Source organism: Suncus etruscus, chromosome 11 (assembly GCF_024139225.1).
Source record: "Suncus etruscus isolate mSunEtr1 chromosome 11, mSunEtr1.pri.cur, whole genome shotgun sequence".
NCBI lineage: Eukaryota > Metazoa > Chordata > Mammalia > Eulipotyphla > Soricidae > Suncus > Suncus etruscus.
In genome coordinates, this window is record NC_064858.1 from 20,579,231 (window position 1) to 20,600,781 (window position 21,551).

General features: G+C 38.3%; 1 protein-coding gene across 1 annotated transcript in view; it reads right to left on the reverse strand.

Moving 5' to 3' along the window:
* Window positions 1–8,762: 8,762 nt before the first annotated feature.
* Window positions 8,763–21,551, reverse strand: part of LOC126022011 (fatty acyl-CoA reductase 2-like) — a 78,593-nt gene continuing 65,804 nt past the window's right edge. The window contains exons 9-12 of the mRNA XM_049782887.1: window positions 11,964–12,135; window positions 11,065–11,194; window positions 9,641–9,768; window positions 8,763–8,925 (exon numbers count right to left, since the gene is read on the reverse strand). Of these exons, the coding sequence (XP_049638844.1) occupies window positions 8,763–8,925; window positions 9,641–9,768; window positions 11,065–11,194; window positions 11,964–12,135 (593 nt within the window). The remainder of the gene's footprint in view (window positions 8,926–9,640; window positions 9,769–11,064; window positions 11,195–11,963; window positions 12,136–21,551) is intronic.

The window sequence follows — 21,551 nt, forward strand, 5'->3', positions numbered from 1 at the left end:
TGATTGTTATAGTAAGAACTTCCAGTACTATGTTGAAGAGGAGTGGTGAAAGTGGACAGCCTTGTATTGTAACAGAATTTAGAGGGAATGCTTTTAGTTTTTCTCCATTGAGGATTATATTTGCCAGTGGCTTGTGATAGATGGCTTTAACTAGATTGAAAAAGGTTCCTTCCATTCCCATGTTGCTGAGAGTTTTGATCAAGAATGGGTATTGGACCTTATCAAATGCTTTCTCTGCATCTATTGATATGATCATGTGATTTTTATTTTTCTTCTTATTGATGTTGTGTATGATGTTGATAGATTTATGGATGTTAAGCCATCCTTGCATTCCTGGGATGAAGCCTACTTGATCGTAGTGTATGATCTTCTTGATGATGCATTGGATCCTATTTGCCAGGATTTTGTTGAACATCTTTGTATCAGCATACATCAGAATTATTGGTCTGTAATTTTCTTTTTTGGCAGCATCTCTGTCTGGTTTTGGTGTCAAGGTGATATTGGCTTCATAAAAGCTGTTTGGGAGTGTTCCTGTTCTTTTCAATTTCATGGAAGAGCCTGGGTAGGATTGGTTGTAGCTCCTCTTGAAATATTTGAAAAAATTCATTAGGAAATCCATCTGGGCCTGGGGTTTTCTTTTTGGGCAGATGTTTGATTACAGTTTCAATTTCCTCAGTAGTTATGGGGGTGTTTAGATATGCTACATCGTCCTTACTTAAATATGGAAGGTTATAATTGTCCAAGAATTTTTCCATTTCTTCTAGGTTCTCATGTGTAGTAGCATAAAGTTTCTCAAAGTAGTCTCTGATTACCCTTTGGATCTCTGCAATATCTGTCGTGATCTCCCCTTTTCATTTCTAATATGGGTTATCAGATTTCTCTCTCTCTCTCTCTTTCATTGTGACTTTTTCCAATGGTCTATCAATCTTGTTTATTTTTTCCAAATAACCAACTTCTGCTTTCGTTGATCTTTTGGATTGTTTTTTTGGTTTTCATTTCATTGATTTCTGCTTTCAGCTTTGTTATTTTCTTCTGTCTCCCTATTTTTGGTTCCTTTTGTTGGTCATTTTCTAATTTTATGGATCTCAAGAGATTCTTTTGCATGTTGGGGATCAAACCCAGGTTGGTCACTTGCAAATCAAATACACTCTCTGATGCCATACTGCTCTGCGCTGAGACAGTATACTCTAAATTCCTCTTCTTTTTTTGTCTTCTCTTCCCTTGTGTTCCCTTCTCTTGTCTTGTCTTGTCTTGACAACTACTCTCCTCTCTTTTCCTCTCCTCTTCTCTCTTCACTTTCCTTTTGTTTATATGTTTAGCATCACACAAAAAAGGATTTCATTGGTTGTGATATTTCAGTCTTACTACTACTTTATGCAGCTACCATAAAGCAGTTCTTGGGACTGGGAGCCTAGGTCATTCCCAGTGTTTTTAAGCCAAGATTGCAAAGTTCATTTCCATGCTGTGGTAGCACCAGGGATAGAACATGGCGTTACATTGGCTGTGCATTTGCCCTATTATTTGAGCTCTATTTCTAGCGTTTTTTAAAAATTTTACTCATAGAAATAAATATGAAAATTACTTTTTCCCTCCTTAGACTGCTCCACTGAAATTAGCTCAGTTTTATTTTTATAAAGAAATCAAAGGAACAGTTAAAATTTATTCTCTTAATGACTGGAGGTAGTTCAATTGTGTGGAATGCATGTCTGACATGCACTAGACATTGATTCTGAATGCCGGCACCTCTGGGCATGGGGGATTTAGCAACACTGGAGTGAATATTCAGCTATCTGGCTTGCACAGTGGCTAAGTATCATTCTGCATGGTGGACCCAGGCATTTGCACACTGCTTCAGAGTACCTGTGCACCCTCCCCACTTCCAAAGCAATCTAATTTTAATTCAAACTTAGAGATATTTATATATTTTTATTTTTAATATCTTTAAACACTTGATTATAAATATGATTGTAGTTGGGTTTTGGTCATGGAAAGAACATCTCCCCTTCACCAGTGCAACATTCCCATCACCAATATCCCAAATCTCCCTCCTCCCCACCTCATCCCCACCTGTACTCTAGACAGGCTTCTTACTTCCCTCATTCATTCACATGGTTATGATAGTTCTCAATGTAGTTATTTCTCTAACTGTACTCATCAATCTTAGTGGTGAGATTCATGTTCTGAGCTGGACCTTCTAGCCCTCTCTTTTGTCTCTGAGAATTATTTCAAAAATGTCTTTATTTTTCTTAAGGCGCATAGATAAGTGAGGCTATACTATATCTATTTCCCTCTGTCTTATTTCACTCAGTATAATAGATTCCATGTACATCCACGTATAGAAAAATTTCATGACTTCATCTCTCATGCCGGCTACATCATATTCCATTGTGATTATGTACCACAGATTCTTTAGCCATTCATCTGTTGAAGGGTTTCTTGGTATTTCCAGAGTCTGGCTATTGTAAATAGTGCTGCAATGAATATAGGTGTAAGAAAGGGATTTTTGTATTGTATTTTTGTGTTCCTAGGTTTTATCCCTAAAAGTGGTGTAGCTGGATCATATGAGAGCTCAATTTCCAGTTTTTGGAGGAATCTCCATATTGCTTTCCATAAAGATTGGACTAGACAGCATTCCCACCAGCAGTGAATAAGAGTTTCCTTCTATCCACATCCCCACCAGCACTACATGTTCTCATTCTTTGTGATGTGTGCCAACCTCTGTGATATGAGATGGTACCTTATAGTTGTTTTGATTGGCATATCCCTGATGATTAGTGATGTGGAGCATTTTTTCACGTGCCTTTCGGCCATTAGTGTGTCTATTCATTTCTTCTCCCCAGTTTTTGATGGGGTAAGCTGTCTTTTTCTTATAAAGTTCTGTAAGTGCCTTGTATATTTTGGATATTAGCACCTTATCTGATAGGTTTTGGGTGAATAGTTTCTCCCACTTAGTGGGTGGTTCTTGTATCCTGGGCACTATTTGCTTTGAAGTATAGAAGCTTCTCAGCTTAATTTAGTCACATCTGTTTATCTACTTCCACTTGTTTGGAGAGTGCTGTTTCCTCCTTAAAGATGCCTTTAGTCTCAATATCATGGAGTGTTATACCTATGTGTTGTTCTGTATATCTTAAGTTTTCAGGTCTAATATCAAGGTCTTCAATCCACTTGGATATTACCTTCAACATGATTTTATTTGGGGGTCTGAGTTCGCTGTTTTGCAAGTGGCTAACCAGTTGTGCCAACACCACTTGATGAAGTGACTTTCCTTGCTCCATTTAGGATTTCTTGCTCCTTTATCAAAAATTAGGTGACTGTATGTCTGGGGGAACATACTAAGCGTATTCAAACCTATTCCAATGATCTGAGGGTCTGTCTTTATTCCAATATCATGCTTTTTTGATAAATTCCTTCTTTTTAATACTGTTCAAAGTTGGGTAAAGTAATGCCTACCATATTCCTTTCCCCAACGATTACTTTATTTATTCGAGGGTGTTTATTGTTTCAAATGAATTTTGAAAGTGTTTGATCCACTTCTTTGAAGAATGTCAGGGATATCTTTAGAGGGATCGTGTTAAATCTGTACAATGCTTTAAAGAATGCTGCCATTTTAATTATTTTGATCCTGCTAATTCATGAGCAGAGTATGTGTTTCTATTTCTGCTTGTCCTCTCTTATTTCTTGAAGCATAGTTTATAGTTTTCTTTTAAGGTCCTTCATGGCTTTAGTCAAGTTGACTCCAAAATACTTGAGTTTGTGTGACACAAATGTGAATAACAGTGTTTTCTGTGTGTCCATTTCTTCCCTATATTATTGGTGTATAAAAAAGGCTATTGGTTTCTCTGTGTTAATTTTTGTAGCCTGCCATATTGCTATATGAATCTATTGTTTCTAGAAGCTTTTTGGTAGGGTTTTCTAAGTATAGTATCATGTAATCTGCAAAGAGTGCAAGCTTGACTTCTTCCTTTCCTATCTGGATGCTCTTGAAATCATTTTCTTGCCTAATCTCTATAGCAAGTACTTCAGTACTACGTTGAATAGGAATGGTGAGAGAGGACAGTCCTGTACCAGAATTTAGAGGAAAAGCTTTTTAGTTTGTCTTCATTATTTATTGAGGATATTTGCCATTGATTTGTGGTAGATGGCCTTAATTATTTTGAGAAAGTTTCCTTTCAGTCCCATTTTGCTGAGAGTTTTTTTTTATCAAGAATGGGGGCTGGACCTTATCAAATGCTTTCTCTGCATCTATTGATAACATCAATTTTCCTTGTTGTTGATGTGTATTATGTTGATAGATTTATAAATGTTAAATCATCCTTGCATTTGTAGGATGAATCCTATTGGATAGTAGTGAATGATTTTCTTGGTGAGTCATTGAATCCTATTTACCAGGATTTTATTAAGGATCTTTGCATCTGTGTTTATCAGGGATATTGGTCTATAAATTTAGCAGCATTTCTGTCTGGTTTTGGTATCAAGGTGATGTGGGTGGGCTTCATAAAAGCTATTTGGAAGTGTTCCCGTTTTTTCAATTACAAAAAAGAGCCTGGCCAGGATTGGTAGTAGTTCCTCTTGAAAGGTTTGAATGAATTCATTAGTGAATCCATCTGGGCCTGGGCCTTTGTTTTGGGGAGACATTTGATTATGGTTTTAATTTCCTCAATAGTGATGAGGTGCTTAGATATGCTACATCCTCCTTTTTGAACTGTGGAAGCTTATAAGAGTTCAAGAATTTATCCATTTCTTCCAGGTTCTCCTGTTTAGTGGCATTGAGTTTCTCAAAGTAGTCTCTGATTACACTTCGAATCTCTGCAATATCTGTAGTGATCTCCCCCTTTTCATTTCTAATATGAGTTATTATGTTTCTTTCTCTCTTTGTGAGTTTTGCCAATGATCTATCAATCTTGTTTATTTTTTTAAAGAACCAACGTCTGATTTCTTTGATCTTTCGGATTATATTTTGGGTTTCCACTTCATTGATTTCTGTTCTGAGCTTTGTTATTTCCTTCTGTCTCCCAATTTTTGATTCCCTTTGTTAATAATTTTATAATTTTATAAGCTGTGTCATTAAGCTATTCAGGTATACCCCTTCTTCTTTCCTCATGTGTGCTTGCAAAGCTATAAATTTTCATCTCAGTACGGCTTTTTCTGTGTTCCATAGATTCTGATAGTTTTTGTCTTTATTGTCATGTTTCCAGGAAAGTTTTGATTTCCTCTTTGATTTCATCTCAGACCCACTGGCTGTTCTGTAGTAGGTTGTTTATTTCCAGTTGTTAAAGTTTTTCTTCTGTGTCTCTTTTTTTTTTCTAATTTCAGAGCCTTGTGGTCAATAAAGGCAGACTGCAAAATTTCTATCCTCTTGATTTTATGAAGGTATGTTTTATGTGACAGCATGTGGTCTATCCTGGAGATGTACACTGTACATGCACACTGGAGAAGAATGTGTATCCAGGTTTTGGGGGATGGAGTTTCCTATACATATCTACTAGGCCTCTTTCTTCCATTTCTCTTTTTAGGTATAGTATATTTTTGGTGGTTTTCCATCTGGTTGACCTAACAAGTGTTGACAGGGCCGTGCTTAGGTCTCCCACAATTATTGTGTTATTATTGATGTCCTCTTTAAAATCTGTCAGTAATTATATTAGATATCTTTCTGGTCTCTGATTTAGTGCATATATGTTTAGTAGTGTGATTTCTTCCTGTTGCATATATCCCCTGATTAGTACAAGGTGTCCTTCTTTGTCCCTTACAACTTTTCTGAGTCTAAAGTTTTTGTTGTCTGATATTAATATGGCCACCCCAGATTTATTAATGGTGTTGTTTGCTTGGATGATTTTCTTCCAGCCTTTGTTTTTAGTCTATGTTTGTTCTGACTATTTAGGTGTGTTTCTTGTAGGCAGCAGATGGTTGGATTCATCTTTTTGATCAATTTAGCCACTCTGTGTCTCTTAGTTGGTGTATTTAATCCATTGTTATTGAATAAGATGATTGTAATGGGATTTAATGTCATCTTTGTGCATATGTTTGATTGTGTCTGTTGGTCTGTTTTGTCTTAAAGTAGTCCTTTCAGTTTCTCCTTTAAGGCTGGTTTTATATCTGTAAAGTTTGTGAGCTGTTGCTTATCTGTGAAGCTATGTTTCCTTCCTTGAAAACTGAATATGAGTCTGGCTGGGTGCAGTATTCTAGGTGACACATCCATTTCATTCAGTCTTGTCACAATATCCGACCACTGTCTCCTGGCCTTGAGAGTTTCTTGTGACATTTCTGCTGTAAATCTTAAGGATGCTCCTTAGAATGTAACTTCCGTTTTTGGTATTGCTGCTTTCAGTATTCTATCCCTATCTGTGGGATTTGTCATTGTGATTAGGATGTGTGTTGGGGTGCTTATCTTTAGGTCTCTTTTAGCTGTTATTCTTCGGGCATGTAGGATTTGGTTGCATGCAGTCTTAATCTCTGGGAGTTTCTCTGTAATGATGTTCTTGATTATTGATACTTCCTGCATATTTTCTTCCTGGATTTCTGGGACTCCAATGATTCTTATGTTGTTTCTGTTGAATTTATCAAACATTTCTATTTTCATCTGTTCAAAATCTTTGAGTACTTTTCCATTGTCTGATAATTTGCTTTGATGTTTTATTCTAATGATTTTTGCTGTGTGGAGTTATTATGCATCCCATATTCCATCTCACTAATTCTATCATCAGCTGCTATTACTCTATTGGAGAGGCTTTCCATAGAGATTTTCATTTCTTCTACTGCACTTTTCAGTCCCATTATTTCTGTTTGGAATTTTTTGATTTCTATATCTGTGGTCTGTTCAGTTCAATATGCTTTCTTTGAGTTCTACGAACATCCTCCATACTTTTATTCTAAACTCCTTATCTGAGAGGCTATTAGGTGTTTGGCATATTTTGGGTCATCAGAGTTGCCATCTTCATTCTCTATACATGCTGTTGTCCTGCGTTGTTTCCCCATTGCCACACTTGTAGTGTATTGTACACTAGAGACAGCATTTTTCTGCACATGGTGTTTGATCCTTGGCATTTTACACAGTCCCCAAATTTGCCAGGAGTAATTTTTGAGAGTCAGGAGTAACTAGAGCTCTGCTGCGTATGGCCCTACTCCTTCTCCACTAAAATGAGCAAACAGTCTACTCCTCCCATCCTCCATGGCACCACATTCTGCCACTAACCCAATGGGCCCCAGTTCCACTAATGTACAAAATGAGGCTTTCCAGAAGCACTTTTACGTGTTCTTTTTCGTTTGCCCTCCCCCAAAGAGGCATTCTCCAAGCAGGACTTATAGGCATCAAGAACTGAGCTCTAGCTGAAAAAAATATGGGATTCCTTTATTGCAAGCACTGATTTATGTGTGACCACCCCAAGAGAACTCAGTGACATTCTATAATCGCCAGAGCATGTAATGTCATTATAACAGCAAGAGGAGAGGTCTGTGAGTCTGTATGCCTTAGCCAAATTTTACATCTAGGTTTGCTGAAAAAGGTAGGTTCTTTCTTTTCGGCAGAGGAAGGAGTCTTCCTCAGATACAAGCACCACATTGATACAGTAAACAATACACATTTGCATTTAAAATCAGCTCCCCACTGAATTTATTGACCTTAGACTGTAAATTCTTGGAATGTTTTTATACAGTTTCATAGACATACATACAGACTTTGATTTCTTCTTTTCACCATCAGCATAACTCAAGAAATATTGGTCCAGAAAGTTATTCCCAATGTACAGATCCCCTAAAGTGGTCACAGGAGTGCAAATCTATCTAAAGACATTTTGGGAAGGAATTCTTACAAAAGCCTGCAGCCCTCACATGTGAATGAGCTTTCTGAGTAGCAGTATTGATTATAGAAAAAGCATGAAGAGAAACTCAATTCATATCCCACTTTCTAATATTTGTGTTAGATCCTTTTTAGTTGATAGTCCAGATGTTAAGTTTGAATATCTTGTTTTAACATCAAAAGTTATACATGATGCATTGATCTCTCAAATAGGGGAAAGTTGGGTAACAGTTATGGTTCCTACCACTTGCTTTGCATTACTGTCAAGTATTTTAGACATAGCAACATTCCCTAAGACTTGCTTCCTATGCCTGTTCTCTCTGATCTTAAACCATGTGGCTGGAATAATGAGTGTTGGCAAATACAATGATCACCTAAGAGGATCCCTCCCCCATTTAAAAAAGATTAAAATAAGCGATTTTTTTTTTTGCTTTCTTTGGTGAAGTTTGTACTTCTAACTAAGGTGCAGGTATCTCCTTGGAAGAGCAAAGGATGAAAGGCCAATGACTTCATGAATAGAAAAGAAACCCATGAGGTTTGCAAGGAATTTGGGGATGCAAAGGATTCTGAAGTTAAGCAAAGATGATTGAAAAAAATGTGACTAAAGACATTGTTTCCATCTGATGGGGAGGCAAATTGGAATGAAAAACAATGTGGGGTCTATTCAGTGAACCCACTTCCCTATCTCCCTCCTTAGAGCTTCTGAGGAAGTCTAGGCATTTCTTTGTGTGCCTTGAATGGGGCCCTCTGCTATAGGTCTGTCTGAATTTTACTGGCATTTCCTAGACTGCATCTTCCTTAGGGGCAAGATATGAAGAGAGGGAAGAATTAGATGTGAATGTGACTTTGTTTGGGGCCAGGTAAACTCATGTGTGTGTGCTACTTAATGACTTTGAGCACAGCCATAGTTTGGTTTGCTGCTGGAGAGGTAACAGAGTGGCAGATTAGCAGGAGACACTGTCAGAGCCACTTAGAACTTGAGTGAAGAATATTCCCGTAAGTAGGTGAGGAGCTTGTAGCCAAAGTTCACAAGGAAGAAACAGGTATTTTGTGCTACCTGGGAGCGTGTGATAAGAAGGTATGAGATCAGGAGGATGAGGACGGTGTTGAAGAGGTACTCTATGTTCCGGAGTCTAGGAGAAGACATGGTTAACATCAGAATAGGAGTCTTTCCCTTGCTGTAACAAGCAGGCAGTGCCTACTCACGTATTAATTTTCCAAATTCTACTACCACATAATTACTGCTGAATAACCAAATTTCTACATCACTTCCAAAAAATCCCTTCCTTGACTTATCTCTACTAAAACCTTAAGATTGGTAAAGATCTTGGCTTGCTACACAGAGTTCCTCTAATATCTATTACATGCAGATTACTTCCATACTACATGTAATGGGGACAAGACTTTTATGTGAAGACTCTCAGTTCCAAAACCAAATAAAAGCTCTCTAATTTTCCTACCTCCCAGCATACAACCTGTATCATTTTGTTCCATCTGAAATAATTATGGGGGAAAGGGAGTTCATGCAGTTGGATGGCTGGAAGAGTGAAAAAAAAGCTGTGCCCACATGACCATATACAGTTGAACTCTACTATTATTTGCAATTTGCTATCATGTACCTATTATGAGAAACAACTTTATTCATATTTGAGTCCTATCTGTGCCTTCTTTGAGCTTCAGTAGCTGTTTTGATAAAATAAATGCCTGCTTCCTAGGTGAGGTGTCCGTGACAGCATGTCATATGGACAGTGCTAACAGGAGCCCATAAAATACCTCTCCCTAATTCCTGTTGTGTATAAAACCAGCCACAGATTAAATTCTCTACAAACATTTGCTGATAGTACTTACTTTTTCAAGTGTTTCTTGACTTTGGGGATTTCAGATATATCCTCTTTCAGTAAGTATTTCTTCACTCCAAGAACGTAGTTTTCAACATATTCCTTCCAGTTAAGATGTTGCACATCAAAATTAAACATCTGAAAGGCAAGACTAGAATGAGTGTGTCCAGTAGGCATTCATGGATGGACAGCTCATCCATTTGGGCAGCATTTACCCACATGAGGGACAATCCATGTATAATACAGGCTGATCCCCTGCAAAGTATGCCTGAGTGGTTATTTTAGTTAATGCCACTTAAAATTAAATCAGGCAAACATTTCACGTTAGGAAGTCATGAGAAAATGAATGGAATCAGGATTAGGCAATGGAATATTTTTTGGTAGGGACAGGTAGATAAAGTGTTTGTCTTGCAGACAACAAAGTTTAATTTCATGACTGAACTTCAAATGTTTCCTGGAGCAATGTTGGTTGTAAAAACCATCTTCCAACCCTACAATTAAAAAGTTTTAAAGTAATGGGACAATACTTGGATAACAAACAGATAATGTATTGTTTCACCCATGTACAATATCAGTGTGAGGACACTGATATTAGTGAGAATGTAAACTGGTGCAACTGTCTTGAAAACGTCTCAAGGATTGTCCCCTGTATCCTTCACTCAAAAGTAGAAATACCATAAGGTTCAAGAATTCTGGCCATTTACTTAAGAGCAGGAAATCACATTGGAATTTATAACTTGGACCTGTGCTCATTGCAGCAGGAGCAACAGCAGTGAGAGAATAGATCACCTGTCCCTGGTGAAGAATACACTAGCCATTATGGAAGACCAAGGCCAGCATCTGACAGAGGAAGGAGCTCAGGTGACTGGAGGGGACTGTCCTAAATGGATTTGAGGGATGTCACTATAGGGGATCATAGTTACTGATGTCTGGTGCCATGGAAACTAAACTCCAATTCACCAGCCAAAGAGTTCAGCAGTAAGTTAATCAGGGATACCAAATCTCAGATGACACACATGCACCTAAAATGTTGGGTCTTACATTGGCAATAAGCCAGTGTCACTTCAACAGAAGGAAAAACTAAGGTTGATGTAAAGAGTAACAAAAGTGAAGTGACAATAGTTTAAACTATACAGTGAAATCTCTGAGAAGGCAGAGAGTGCCTGGTTACCTTTCAGGCTGCATTCATTTTTCTCTTGACCATAGAGTACGGGGCAAGGTGTTATGAGCTATAAAAACACTGTCAGTGATGCCAGGAGGGGGGTACCAACACTCAATATGATGCCTGATAGGTGCTATGGAGAAGGACAGGCCAGACCCTCGGTCTGCAGCTAAGCATTGAAGAGTAGCCCCTTCCCATAGCCAGGCTATTTCCATGACAGAGTGTAAAGACTCAGCATCTCCTTGAGTATCCCACACATAGTCTGTATTTACTTGTTGGTCCTTGGGTCCCAGCTCTGCCATGAGCATCTCCGTGTTGTTCATGCTCCACTCCCAGCTTTGAGCTGTAAAGTACTCCAGCATGGCATTTGCTTTCAGAATGCGGTTCATGAGATTCAGAAATCTGTGAAGCAGCAATGGGAGCTAATTTAGTACCAAATTGGGCCTAGATATGGCCACAGAACCAAATACAAAGTATGCAGTCCAAGGGTGCTGGCACTATTCACACTGTAGTGCAATTAATGAATTATCACTAGACACTGTCTTTGAATCAGTCATTGCTGAGGACTCAGACCCAAACTTCCCTTTCCATAGATTCACCACTGAGCCTCTAACACTGGTCCCAGCACAGGAACCATCTTCCCCACATGTAGTTGTTGCCCACTGGTCCTGTGAAAGCTGGTGTCATGCCTTCCAATATTGGGAACAAAGACACTGAGGTCCAACTGATGGCCCCTGAGATGCACACTATGTCTATCATCAAGTATGTAACACATACAGTGCCATGTTTGACCCTGGGTCACGATACTTAACATTTCTAGATCATGCTCCAGAGGGGACAAAGAATCACGAATGTCCCATAGCTAAACATGAACAGACAGGGCCCAGGTTCTAGTTCAGCAAGCTCAGGCATCTACTCTGTCCCTTAGCCCCATTTCCTCTTTTGTAAACTAAGATCACAGGGACCCAGGTTCAACAGGAGCCAGTGAGACTCAGATACTGGCCATTACTGCTCCTCAGAGACCACAGGCCCCAGGTGGCCCTATGCATTAGGCCTCTGCCTGACAGCAGGCTTGAGGTGGAGTCCTTTGAGACTGCACTGCTCTGACCAGGTTATCCCCAAATTTCTCTGCCATTGGCCAGTGTGCTCAGGCAGAATGGTGGCCACTTACCTTGGCTTCCTGCCTGTGAGCCGACGAAACAGATCAAAAATGATTGCTGGGCCGAAGTGGTTAATAGCATCCCAGCACTCCTCGAACAAATTTCTGATGGCAAAGATGGTTTTGGGTATCCTTAAAGGTCGCTCCAGAGGGATTTTCTCTAAGGTGACCATGAAATTCTTAACTGGGAATAGAATAGAGACAATCTACAAAGGGCCAACTGAGTGCAGTCAAGAATGGAGCTTATAAGGAGAACCCTACCTTAGAGCAATAGTATTGCTTGGTCCCCAAGAATGGCAGAATGCCCAAACGTACCTCATATGACCTGTCTCAATGTTTTATCTTGAGAGAAGTGTTGGGACTCACCCAATGGGATAAAGGGTCACTTCTTGTAGTGATGAGGAACCATATTCTGTGATGATTATGGAACTGCAGCCTTAACTATTTGTGCTGATTTACTAGTACTGGTCCTACCCTAATTAATATTTGTACTCCACCTAGGTGTAATATAATGAAGGAATACCGGATTATTCCCTAGGGTGTGGTTTGGTTCTTGTCAATAAAAGCAGGGGTATAAGGAAAGCAAAAACTCATTTTTTGGTCTTCTTCCACTAAGCTATATTCCTTCTTATGAGCAGAAATCTTGGGTGGTTGAATTCTCTGTTTGAGTGCTGGATTTTCTGAATCCATTCTTGTGCCTTTTCACTGCATGAATTACTTGCATCAAGGTTTATTTCCAGACCTGCATCTCACCAGATTCTTCTTTTGAAGCCCTGGGTTCTACTAGCAGATGGCGTCCAAACTTGGACCCGAAACTGTAAAATGGAATCAAATAGGGACTATGTCACTGACTGGTGAGATGTATTTTTCATTTCTTCTCAGGAAAATTTACCATTTGGGCTTTTTAAGCTTGAAAGTCTTTGATTCAACTTGATGTCATTTGCTTGAGCGTTGGTTGAAGGTCCATGGCACTTTTCATGCAAATTGCATTAGTGATAACTTTTCTTTTCTTTTCTTTTCTTTTCTTTTCTTTTCTTTTCTTTTCTTCCTTCCTTCCTTCCTTCCATTCTTTTTTTTTTTTTTTTTTTTTTTTTGATGTATTGTGAGAATCAAAAGATTTGGGCTGAATTCTCTAGCTTAGCATTAACATTTGTTGAGAAATGGGCTGATTATTCTAGCCTTGCTTTGAAGGTTTCTGAAACACTTTTTAATCATTCTGAAAGTCCAGTGAATTCAAATATTAGGAAAGCATTTCCTGCTGTGAAATAGAGGTGAGAAATTCTGAGGTTGGTGTTCGACTGCCCCCTACTGGCTCTAGGCCAGTAGAGCCTCTTCCAATTTCTCTTGGGGATATTGACTTATAAAACAATTCTTTTTTTTTGGTTTTGATGCTCAGGGGTTACTCCTGGCTAAGCACTCAGAAATTGCCCCTGGTTTGGGGGGACCATATGGGACGCCAGGGGATCGAACCGCGGTCCTTCCTTGGCTAGCACTTGTAAGGCAGACACCTTACATCTAGCATCACCTTGCCGGCCCCCTTATAAAACAATTCTAAAGATATTGAAATGGCCAAATCAGAAGGCAGATCTATAGTATTCTCACTCACTCACCCTTCAATTAGCCTTTTAGAGAGAGTGAAACAAACTTGCCTTCCACATAAGGGAAATTAGTAATAACTCAGTATCAGAAACAAATTCTTCCCATCAAAAAATAATTAAATTTTAAAATATGAAGTTTTAAATATAAATTACGTCTGTAATTTTAAGAAATCTTGCTTGGAGTATGATCCTCTTTCTCTATTTTGTACTGAATACCCTGGTACCTGGAGTGATGGTGGGTGTTGGACCCAACAGGACTTTAACATTGTAGTAAAGACCTGTTTGAATGCTTTTCAATATTTACAATGGAAGATGTAGTTTGATGAGAATTCTAAGAGTAGAATTAATAGTCTATTAATAGTCTATTTAATAATCACTCTGAAAAGAGGGTTGCAAGTGTCACATAATCTTATGAAACGCTGATAAAGGAAGGACAGTACACAGAAGTAAATAGGCAGACAGACTACCTTATACTGTTTTAAAGCTTGCAGAGAACTTGCCTCAATGTCTTGGGAAAAGATTGACTCAGATACTGAGTTCAAGGGTAGATATACAGAGATCATTCTGTGAGCTATGATGATATATAAAAAATTTGTGTGGAAATTGACAGAAGCAATAAAAAGACAGGTTAGAAATATGAAAAACTGAAATCTTTTGACAAACCATAGGCTTTGACCATACCAATTATTATTGTCAGGCTATCTTATTCCCAATTATGGAGAAAGATGTCATGGAATTTCTACTTGCATTTAGAAATTCTGGGACTTAAAATTACCCTAATCTGCACCTCACTGCTGCACTCTAACAACATATGCTGTTCAGTGGCGATCTTAAGGAAATCAGATTAATGGCATTTGCTCAAAGAAACAACCTGATTCCTGTCTGAGGTGTGGCATGGAATTTCATTAGGCAAGTGACTGTCATTCAATATCTAACAGTCACTGGGGAGCCAGTAGAAACTGGGGAAGAAGTCCAATGCCTATTTTGCAGTCAGGTCATATGCTTTAAATGTAGCTATATGGGGCATTTAAGAAAAACTACAGGTCACGTGGTCTTTTTCTATCCACTCAAAGACCCGCACACTCAGGAACAAGTCTTAGTCAACCTGTCCTAGGAAACTGGGTCAGGGTCCAGTCCCTGCCCCTCAAAATCATAAAACCTTTTCATTGGTAGTTTACCTTCCCAGCCCAAACCAAGAAACTCAGCAGTTAAAGCTTATTAAACCCTGCAACTTTGAGAAATTGCATTTTAGATATGATATTCCCTGTCTGGAGGACTTGACCCTCCTTCCTGCTCAATGCCCTTATAAGCTTAGGTCTGACATAACAGGGGCACTCCTTCAAGAAACTTTGGGGATGATTTTAGGAAGAAACAGTTTAATATTCAAAGGAATATTAATTCAGGCCTGTCACCCCTTGGTAGGTCAACCAGCCTGAAAGCCAAGAAGAATATACTAGCTCTGAAAAGAGAAATGGAAGAAAGTGGACTAGTAGAGTAGGGAACTCCATCACAGAAAACTGAATACACATTCTTCTCCAATGTACCTGGGTCATTCTCCAGGACAGACCACATGCTGCCCCATAAATCATAACTCCATAAAGCTAGGATATAAATTGAACAGACTACCTTCTCAGATCATAGGTAACTGAAATTAGTAGTGAACTACAAAGGGTCACATAAGAAAAACTTAAACATTTGGGAATTAAACAGCACTCTGCTGAACAACCAGTGGGTCAGAGATGAAATCTAAGAGGAAATCAAAACATTCCTGGAAAAAAATTACAATGAAGACACAAACTATCAGATTTTATGGGACATAGACTAAGCAGTACTAGAGATGAATTTATAGCTTTGCAAGAACACATCAAAAAAGATGAAGGGGCATAAATAATAGCTTAGTGCCACAGCTTTTAAAATTAGAAAATGATCAACAAAAGGAACCAGAAATAGGTAGGCAGAAGGAAATCCCAAACTTAGAGCAGAAATCAATGAAGTGGAAATAAAAAAAGAACAATTTGAAAGATCAACAAAAGCAAAAGTTGGTTCTTTGAAAAAAATATACAAAATTGATAAATCACTAGCAAAACTCACAAAGAAACAGAAAGAGAGAAACTTAATAAGCCATATTTGAAATGAAAAAAGGTGAGATCTTGAACTTAATAAGCATGTTGAAATTATTATTTTAAACTAATAGGAGACATAACATCGATATAAATGAAACCTAAAATAAGAAAATAACTTCTAAGAAAAAAAGAAAAAGAAAAAAGGTGAGATCATGGCAGATGCATGATTCAAAAGGTAATCAGAGACTACTTTAAGATACTCTATGCCACAAAACATGACACCCTGGAAGAAATGAATAAATTCTTGAACTCATAATCTTCCACAGTTAAACCAAGTTGGTATAGCATATCTAAACATACCCTTCACTACTGAGGAAACTAAAAGATTACTAATCAAAAGTCTTCCCCCAAACAAAAACCCAGGCCCATATGGATTCACTAGTTAATTCTTTCAAACCTTTCTAGAGAAATACTCTTTTTCATGAAACTGAAGAATCAGAAAGACAACCAAATAGTTTTTATGAAGCTAACATCATCACCCTGATACCAAACCAGACAGAGATGTTGCAAGAAAAGAGAACTACAGACCAATATCCCTGATTAACACAGACGCAAAGATCCTCAACAAAGTTTGGGCAAATAGGATCCAGAGCCTCATCAAGGTCATACACCACAACACAGCAGGTTTCATTCCAGGAATGCAAGGATGGTTTAATATACGCAAATTCATTATACAGCATAATATACCATATCAACATAAAGAAAAATAAGGAGCAACTTATCTCATCAATAGATGCAGAGAAAGCATTCATTAAGTTCTAACACACATTCTTGGTAAAAGAAAAACTCATCAAGATGGAAATGGAAGAGAATTTTCTCAATATATTCAAGGCCATCTACTGGAAATTGAGCTTCCATATGATCCAGCTATACCATTCCTAGGTATATACCCTAGGGACACAAAAATGCAATACAAAAATCCCTTCCTCACACCTATATTCATAGCAGTGCTATTTAAAATAGCCAGAGTCTTTAAAAAAACAAACAGACAAACAAACAAAAACTCAAGATGCTCTTTGGAAGATGAATGGCTAAAGAAATTGTGGTACATATACACAATAAAATATTATGCAACCATGAAGAGAGATGAAGTCATAAAATTTTTCTATACATGGATGGATATGGAAACTATTATGTTGAGTGAAATAAGTCAGAGAGAGACACAGAATAGTTTCACTTATCTGTGGGTTTTAAGAAAAATAGAAGACATTATTTTAATAATACCCAGAGAAGAGGGCCTGAAATATTGGCTCATGATATAAAGCTCACCACAAAGAGTGGTGAGTGCAGTTAGAGAAATAACTACACTAACAACTACCATGATAATGTTCATGAGTAAGATAAGTAAAATGCCTGTCTCGAATACAGGCAGGGGATGAGAGAGTAGGGCAATGGAGAACATTGGTGGTGGGAATGTTGCAGTGCTGAAGGGGTGTGTTCTTATTTTGACTCAAACCCAACTAAAATCTTGTTTGTTATCATGGTGTTTAAATAAAGAGATTATTTATAAAAAAGGGATAGTAATTTAACTGGGGATTATAGATTATGATCATGTAGAGGAAATAATAGTTGTCAAGTACCCACATTCTGGAACTTAAAAAAAAAGTTAAAATGTAGCTCAAATTTTATTACTTCCCTATATTATGCCTGTAAAATAAGAACTCATCCAGGAAGAAAACTTTGAAAGTACTAACCCTATTACTTCTGCATATATAGCTTTCACTGCTAAACTTAAGGAGGAAATTCCAATGTTAACTCTTCAAATTCAGGCCAGAGAAATTGAAGGTATGTTTGATTCAAGGGCCTAAGTGTCTGTGGTTTCTTTAAGAGATTGGCCCCAAAATTGAGCCCTACAAGAATTTCAAAACAGTTTGGAAGCAATAGGGGGGCCTTGTTTCTAAATTTTGTTTGCCAGAGTGCTAGATATTTGAAGTGCATATTCAGGCCAGAAAAATTAAAGGTATGTTTGATTCAATGGCCTAAGTGTCTGTGGTTTCTTTAAGAGATTGGCCCCTAAATTGAGCCCTACAAGAAATTTAAAACAATTTGGAAGCAATAGGGGGGTCTTGCATCAAAATTCTGTTTGCCAGAGTGCTAGATATTTGAAGTTCATAGAGCCAATAAATTAATAGGCAATATTCATGCCTTTGTAACTAAAGTTTCTTTGAAACTAGAGGGACATGATTTGCATAAGAAATGGGAAGAATAATATCACATCCCTCTTCAGAACACCTCCCAGTTTGTTAATGCAGAGGTTTTGCCTTATAATTGGGGTCACTGTGTTAAAATGCCCGGAATCCATTCACATTGAGTGGATATCCAATATTCCAATCTGAAATCTGCAGTGACCCATCCACAGGACAAAATTAGAGGCGCTTAGAAAATTAGTCTATGAACAGTAGAGTTTGGGACACATTGAAACCTCAGTGCCCAAAACACATGAAAAACTAACAACACAAACTTTCGACTACACATTATACCACGAAGAAAACAGCAACACCAGAACAGCAGCATAGAGAGAACAGCTACGTAATCAACCTTCTACAACAAGGGCTCATAATAGTCCTGTAGAGATCGTATACAGGAACACAGGTAAAGAATACCAAGGCAAACCACTGACTCCAATGGAAACATCCCATAACACTACGTATTAATGCCTCTATCTTACTATATGTAAAATAACCTCTCAGCTTCTCTGTCCACAGGCGTTCTTGGATACAAAGGGCGGACAAGCTAAGATGGCAGCTCGGGATACCACACGAGATACCATACCTAGTTTGCACTACGAGATGACCCCGAGAAAACTCTTTTTTTTTTTTTTTTTGAGAAATCTCTTTAACATACACTTTATCTCTAGGTTTACCTTCTTTTAGGGTTTCAAGCACGTGACCAGTCAAACCACCGAAGCAGTAACAGCGACGAACAGACTCAAACTACATGCTCTATTCACTGAACACATTCAAGCAAACTAGCATTCCCTTGTTATTCTCTCCTCTCTTCTCACCACTTGCTTTTTGATTTTTTCTCTTTTATTCTTTTCTTTACTTTCTATCTTTTCTTTTCTCCCTTTCTTTCTAATGTATTTTTCTCTTTTCTCCCTCCCTACCCCTTCCATTCACCTTACCCTTTCCCCACTCTGGAAACCCAACTATCCCTCCACCCCTCAATCCCATCCAGACCTCCCTCTATATTAAAACACTTCACCCTCAGTCCTTAATCTATTAGGCAACAAGATCGACCTCCTACCCCAACGAACCAGTACCCAGCACCCAAGAGAAGGGACACCCAGTCAAACCCACACCTCGTCCCGGACAAGAAAAGACAGCCAACTCCCCTGCGGACTCATGCTGCGAGGCCCTCCCTACCAACTCCCCCTAATGTGGACTGTTACTTGAAACCGGACCTAGGTCCAAAAGTATCCCCAATGCAAGAACTCTTCCAAGACCTCCCTGCCGCAAATTTTTACCAACCTGAAGAAGGTCAGGGGGTGGGATAGGAAGATGCCTGAGAACCCACACATTACAACAAAAACCCAAAAGACAATGGGAAAAACTGTACTTCCAACATAGGCATAGGACCTGTAATACACCACCTCGTTACCTGCTCTCCCCCAAATGTAAGGTAGTCTTTTGCACCACTTTGGCCCTTTAAAACCTTCGCGAATTCATTTTTCTTCTTTTCTTAAATTTATTTATTTTTTTTAAATGTTGGTCCTACATATACATTTGCGAGCACATACATTTTTATTTATTTCTTCTTTCTTTTTTTTTTAATTTTTATTTTTATTTTTATCATTTTTGGGTATGTGACCTGTGTCTGTTATACCCTCTGTCCACCCCCAGCTACACCGACAATATAATGTAGCACCATTTCCCCCTGCAAAGACACACTAAATAAAGGGGAAATCTTACATATATATATATATATATATATATATGTATATATATATATATATATATGTATATATATATATATATACATATATATATATATATATATATATATATATATATATATATATATATATAAAACAAAAAGAGCTCTTATCTACTAGAGATAGGAACTCATAGTTGTTTACAATACAGGGATATCTCCTACCTTGAAAATATGTCATGTGGAATCAGCTTAGACCTCAGGTGATTAGATACCATTCATCCAGCCTTGAAATCTGGATCCCAGACATAGAATCGGCACAGCTCTTCACAACAGCTACAGGAAACAAACTCCATCTGAGCCAGCCTTAATACTGCGGGGTCAACAACAAGGGCCAGCTCTAACATGATATCCTGACAATGAGGAAAATGCGAACAACTTGTCCTGAGAGCAGATTAGCATACCTTACCAGCTAACGACAAGACAAAACCAGAAGACGCGGCACCATTTGGTAGGTCCAAAAGCCAAGATCATGACTTACAGATGACTGGCTACTAGAACCACGACCAGACAGTATACACCTTGGGCCCAATATAAAAGCCCTAGTTCAGGGTTTGCACTATGACTTGCACAATAATCATGATCCCTAGTCCCAAAGGTCTGACAGAGACAACTGCAACTGAATGGGGCTTCTGGAAGCACAAAGAAAGATGCTATCCTAGGTGCCATCCTAGGTTCAGTGCAAAGACCAAGATCACCAACCACAGAAGATGGATTAAAACGACACTGAGGCAACAGAACCTCTAGAACCACAAAGACTGACTTCATCATAAGTCCCACCTCAGGACTGTGCAGATACGGAGACCTCTACACACAGAGCTCTGATTGTATCACCCTGGACAGAGCAGAAGTCTTCCACACACACAAAAAAAAAACACCACCGGGAGAATAAATGATCCTGAGCAAAGTCTAGAGCTGATCCCATGACAGTATACTCCAAGGACGGAGAAACCCCATATTTCTTAGGCCAAGTGAATTCCTTTCCGAATGACCCCAATATTTACTGTGCCAGGGCAGGAGGGGAAAAAACAAAAATACAAAAACCACAAAACCTTGGTTATTTCATATATACATATATTTTTCCCTTCATTTATTATTGTTACTATTATTTTTATATACCTATCTATTTTGGTCGATTTCTCTGTTTGGGTGTGACTACTGAAATCGTGGTCCCCAATTATACTTATTTTTTTTTTCTCTTCTTTTCTCTTCTTTCGTTATGTGCTATGCCATGTTTCTTATTTCAAGACCATGCGTGTTTTTGGTTTGTTTGTTTGGTTTTTGGTTGTTTGTTGTGTTTTGTTTTGCTTTGTTTTTCATCTGTTTTTTTTTTTTTGAGGTGCTTATCGATATAGATGGAGTCCCCACTGGATAATTGACTCTTTTTTTGGTACTGGTGGAGTGTTTCAACTTCTTTTTCTCCTTCATCTCCCAAATCGATGATGAGAGCCTCTAGAAGGATTCCATCCATTTTTGGAGTATTAGACTCTTACCCCAGTTTATTTATCTTCTCTTTTTCAGGCAAAATTATGCAACTTGAATTAGCTAGTCCTGCCTACAGTTAGAGGGGGAGATAAGGGAGGCATTAAGACCAAACAGGGGCAAGACTACTAAGTAGTGGGTTGGATACAGAGGGGACCACATATTCTAGCCTCCCTGGGGGTGAGGGAAGAGGAAATGGGAGGTAGAACAAAAACGGAGGTGTAGGGAGGACAAATTGGTGATGGGAATCCCCCCTGATTTTATGTAAATATGTACCTAAAATGTTATTGTCAACAATATGTAAGACACTATGATCAAAATAAAAATTATATATATTATAAAAAAAATGCTCCAATATTTATTATTAAAAATTATACGGTAGTTGGAGACTTTTAACTGATTTAAGTTCTGTAACTTCTCAGATGCTGTTGATGGGGCTATGTAGAATGGTTTACGTTCACCAG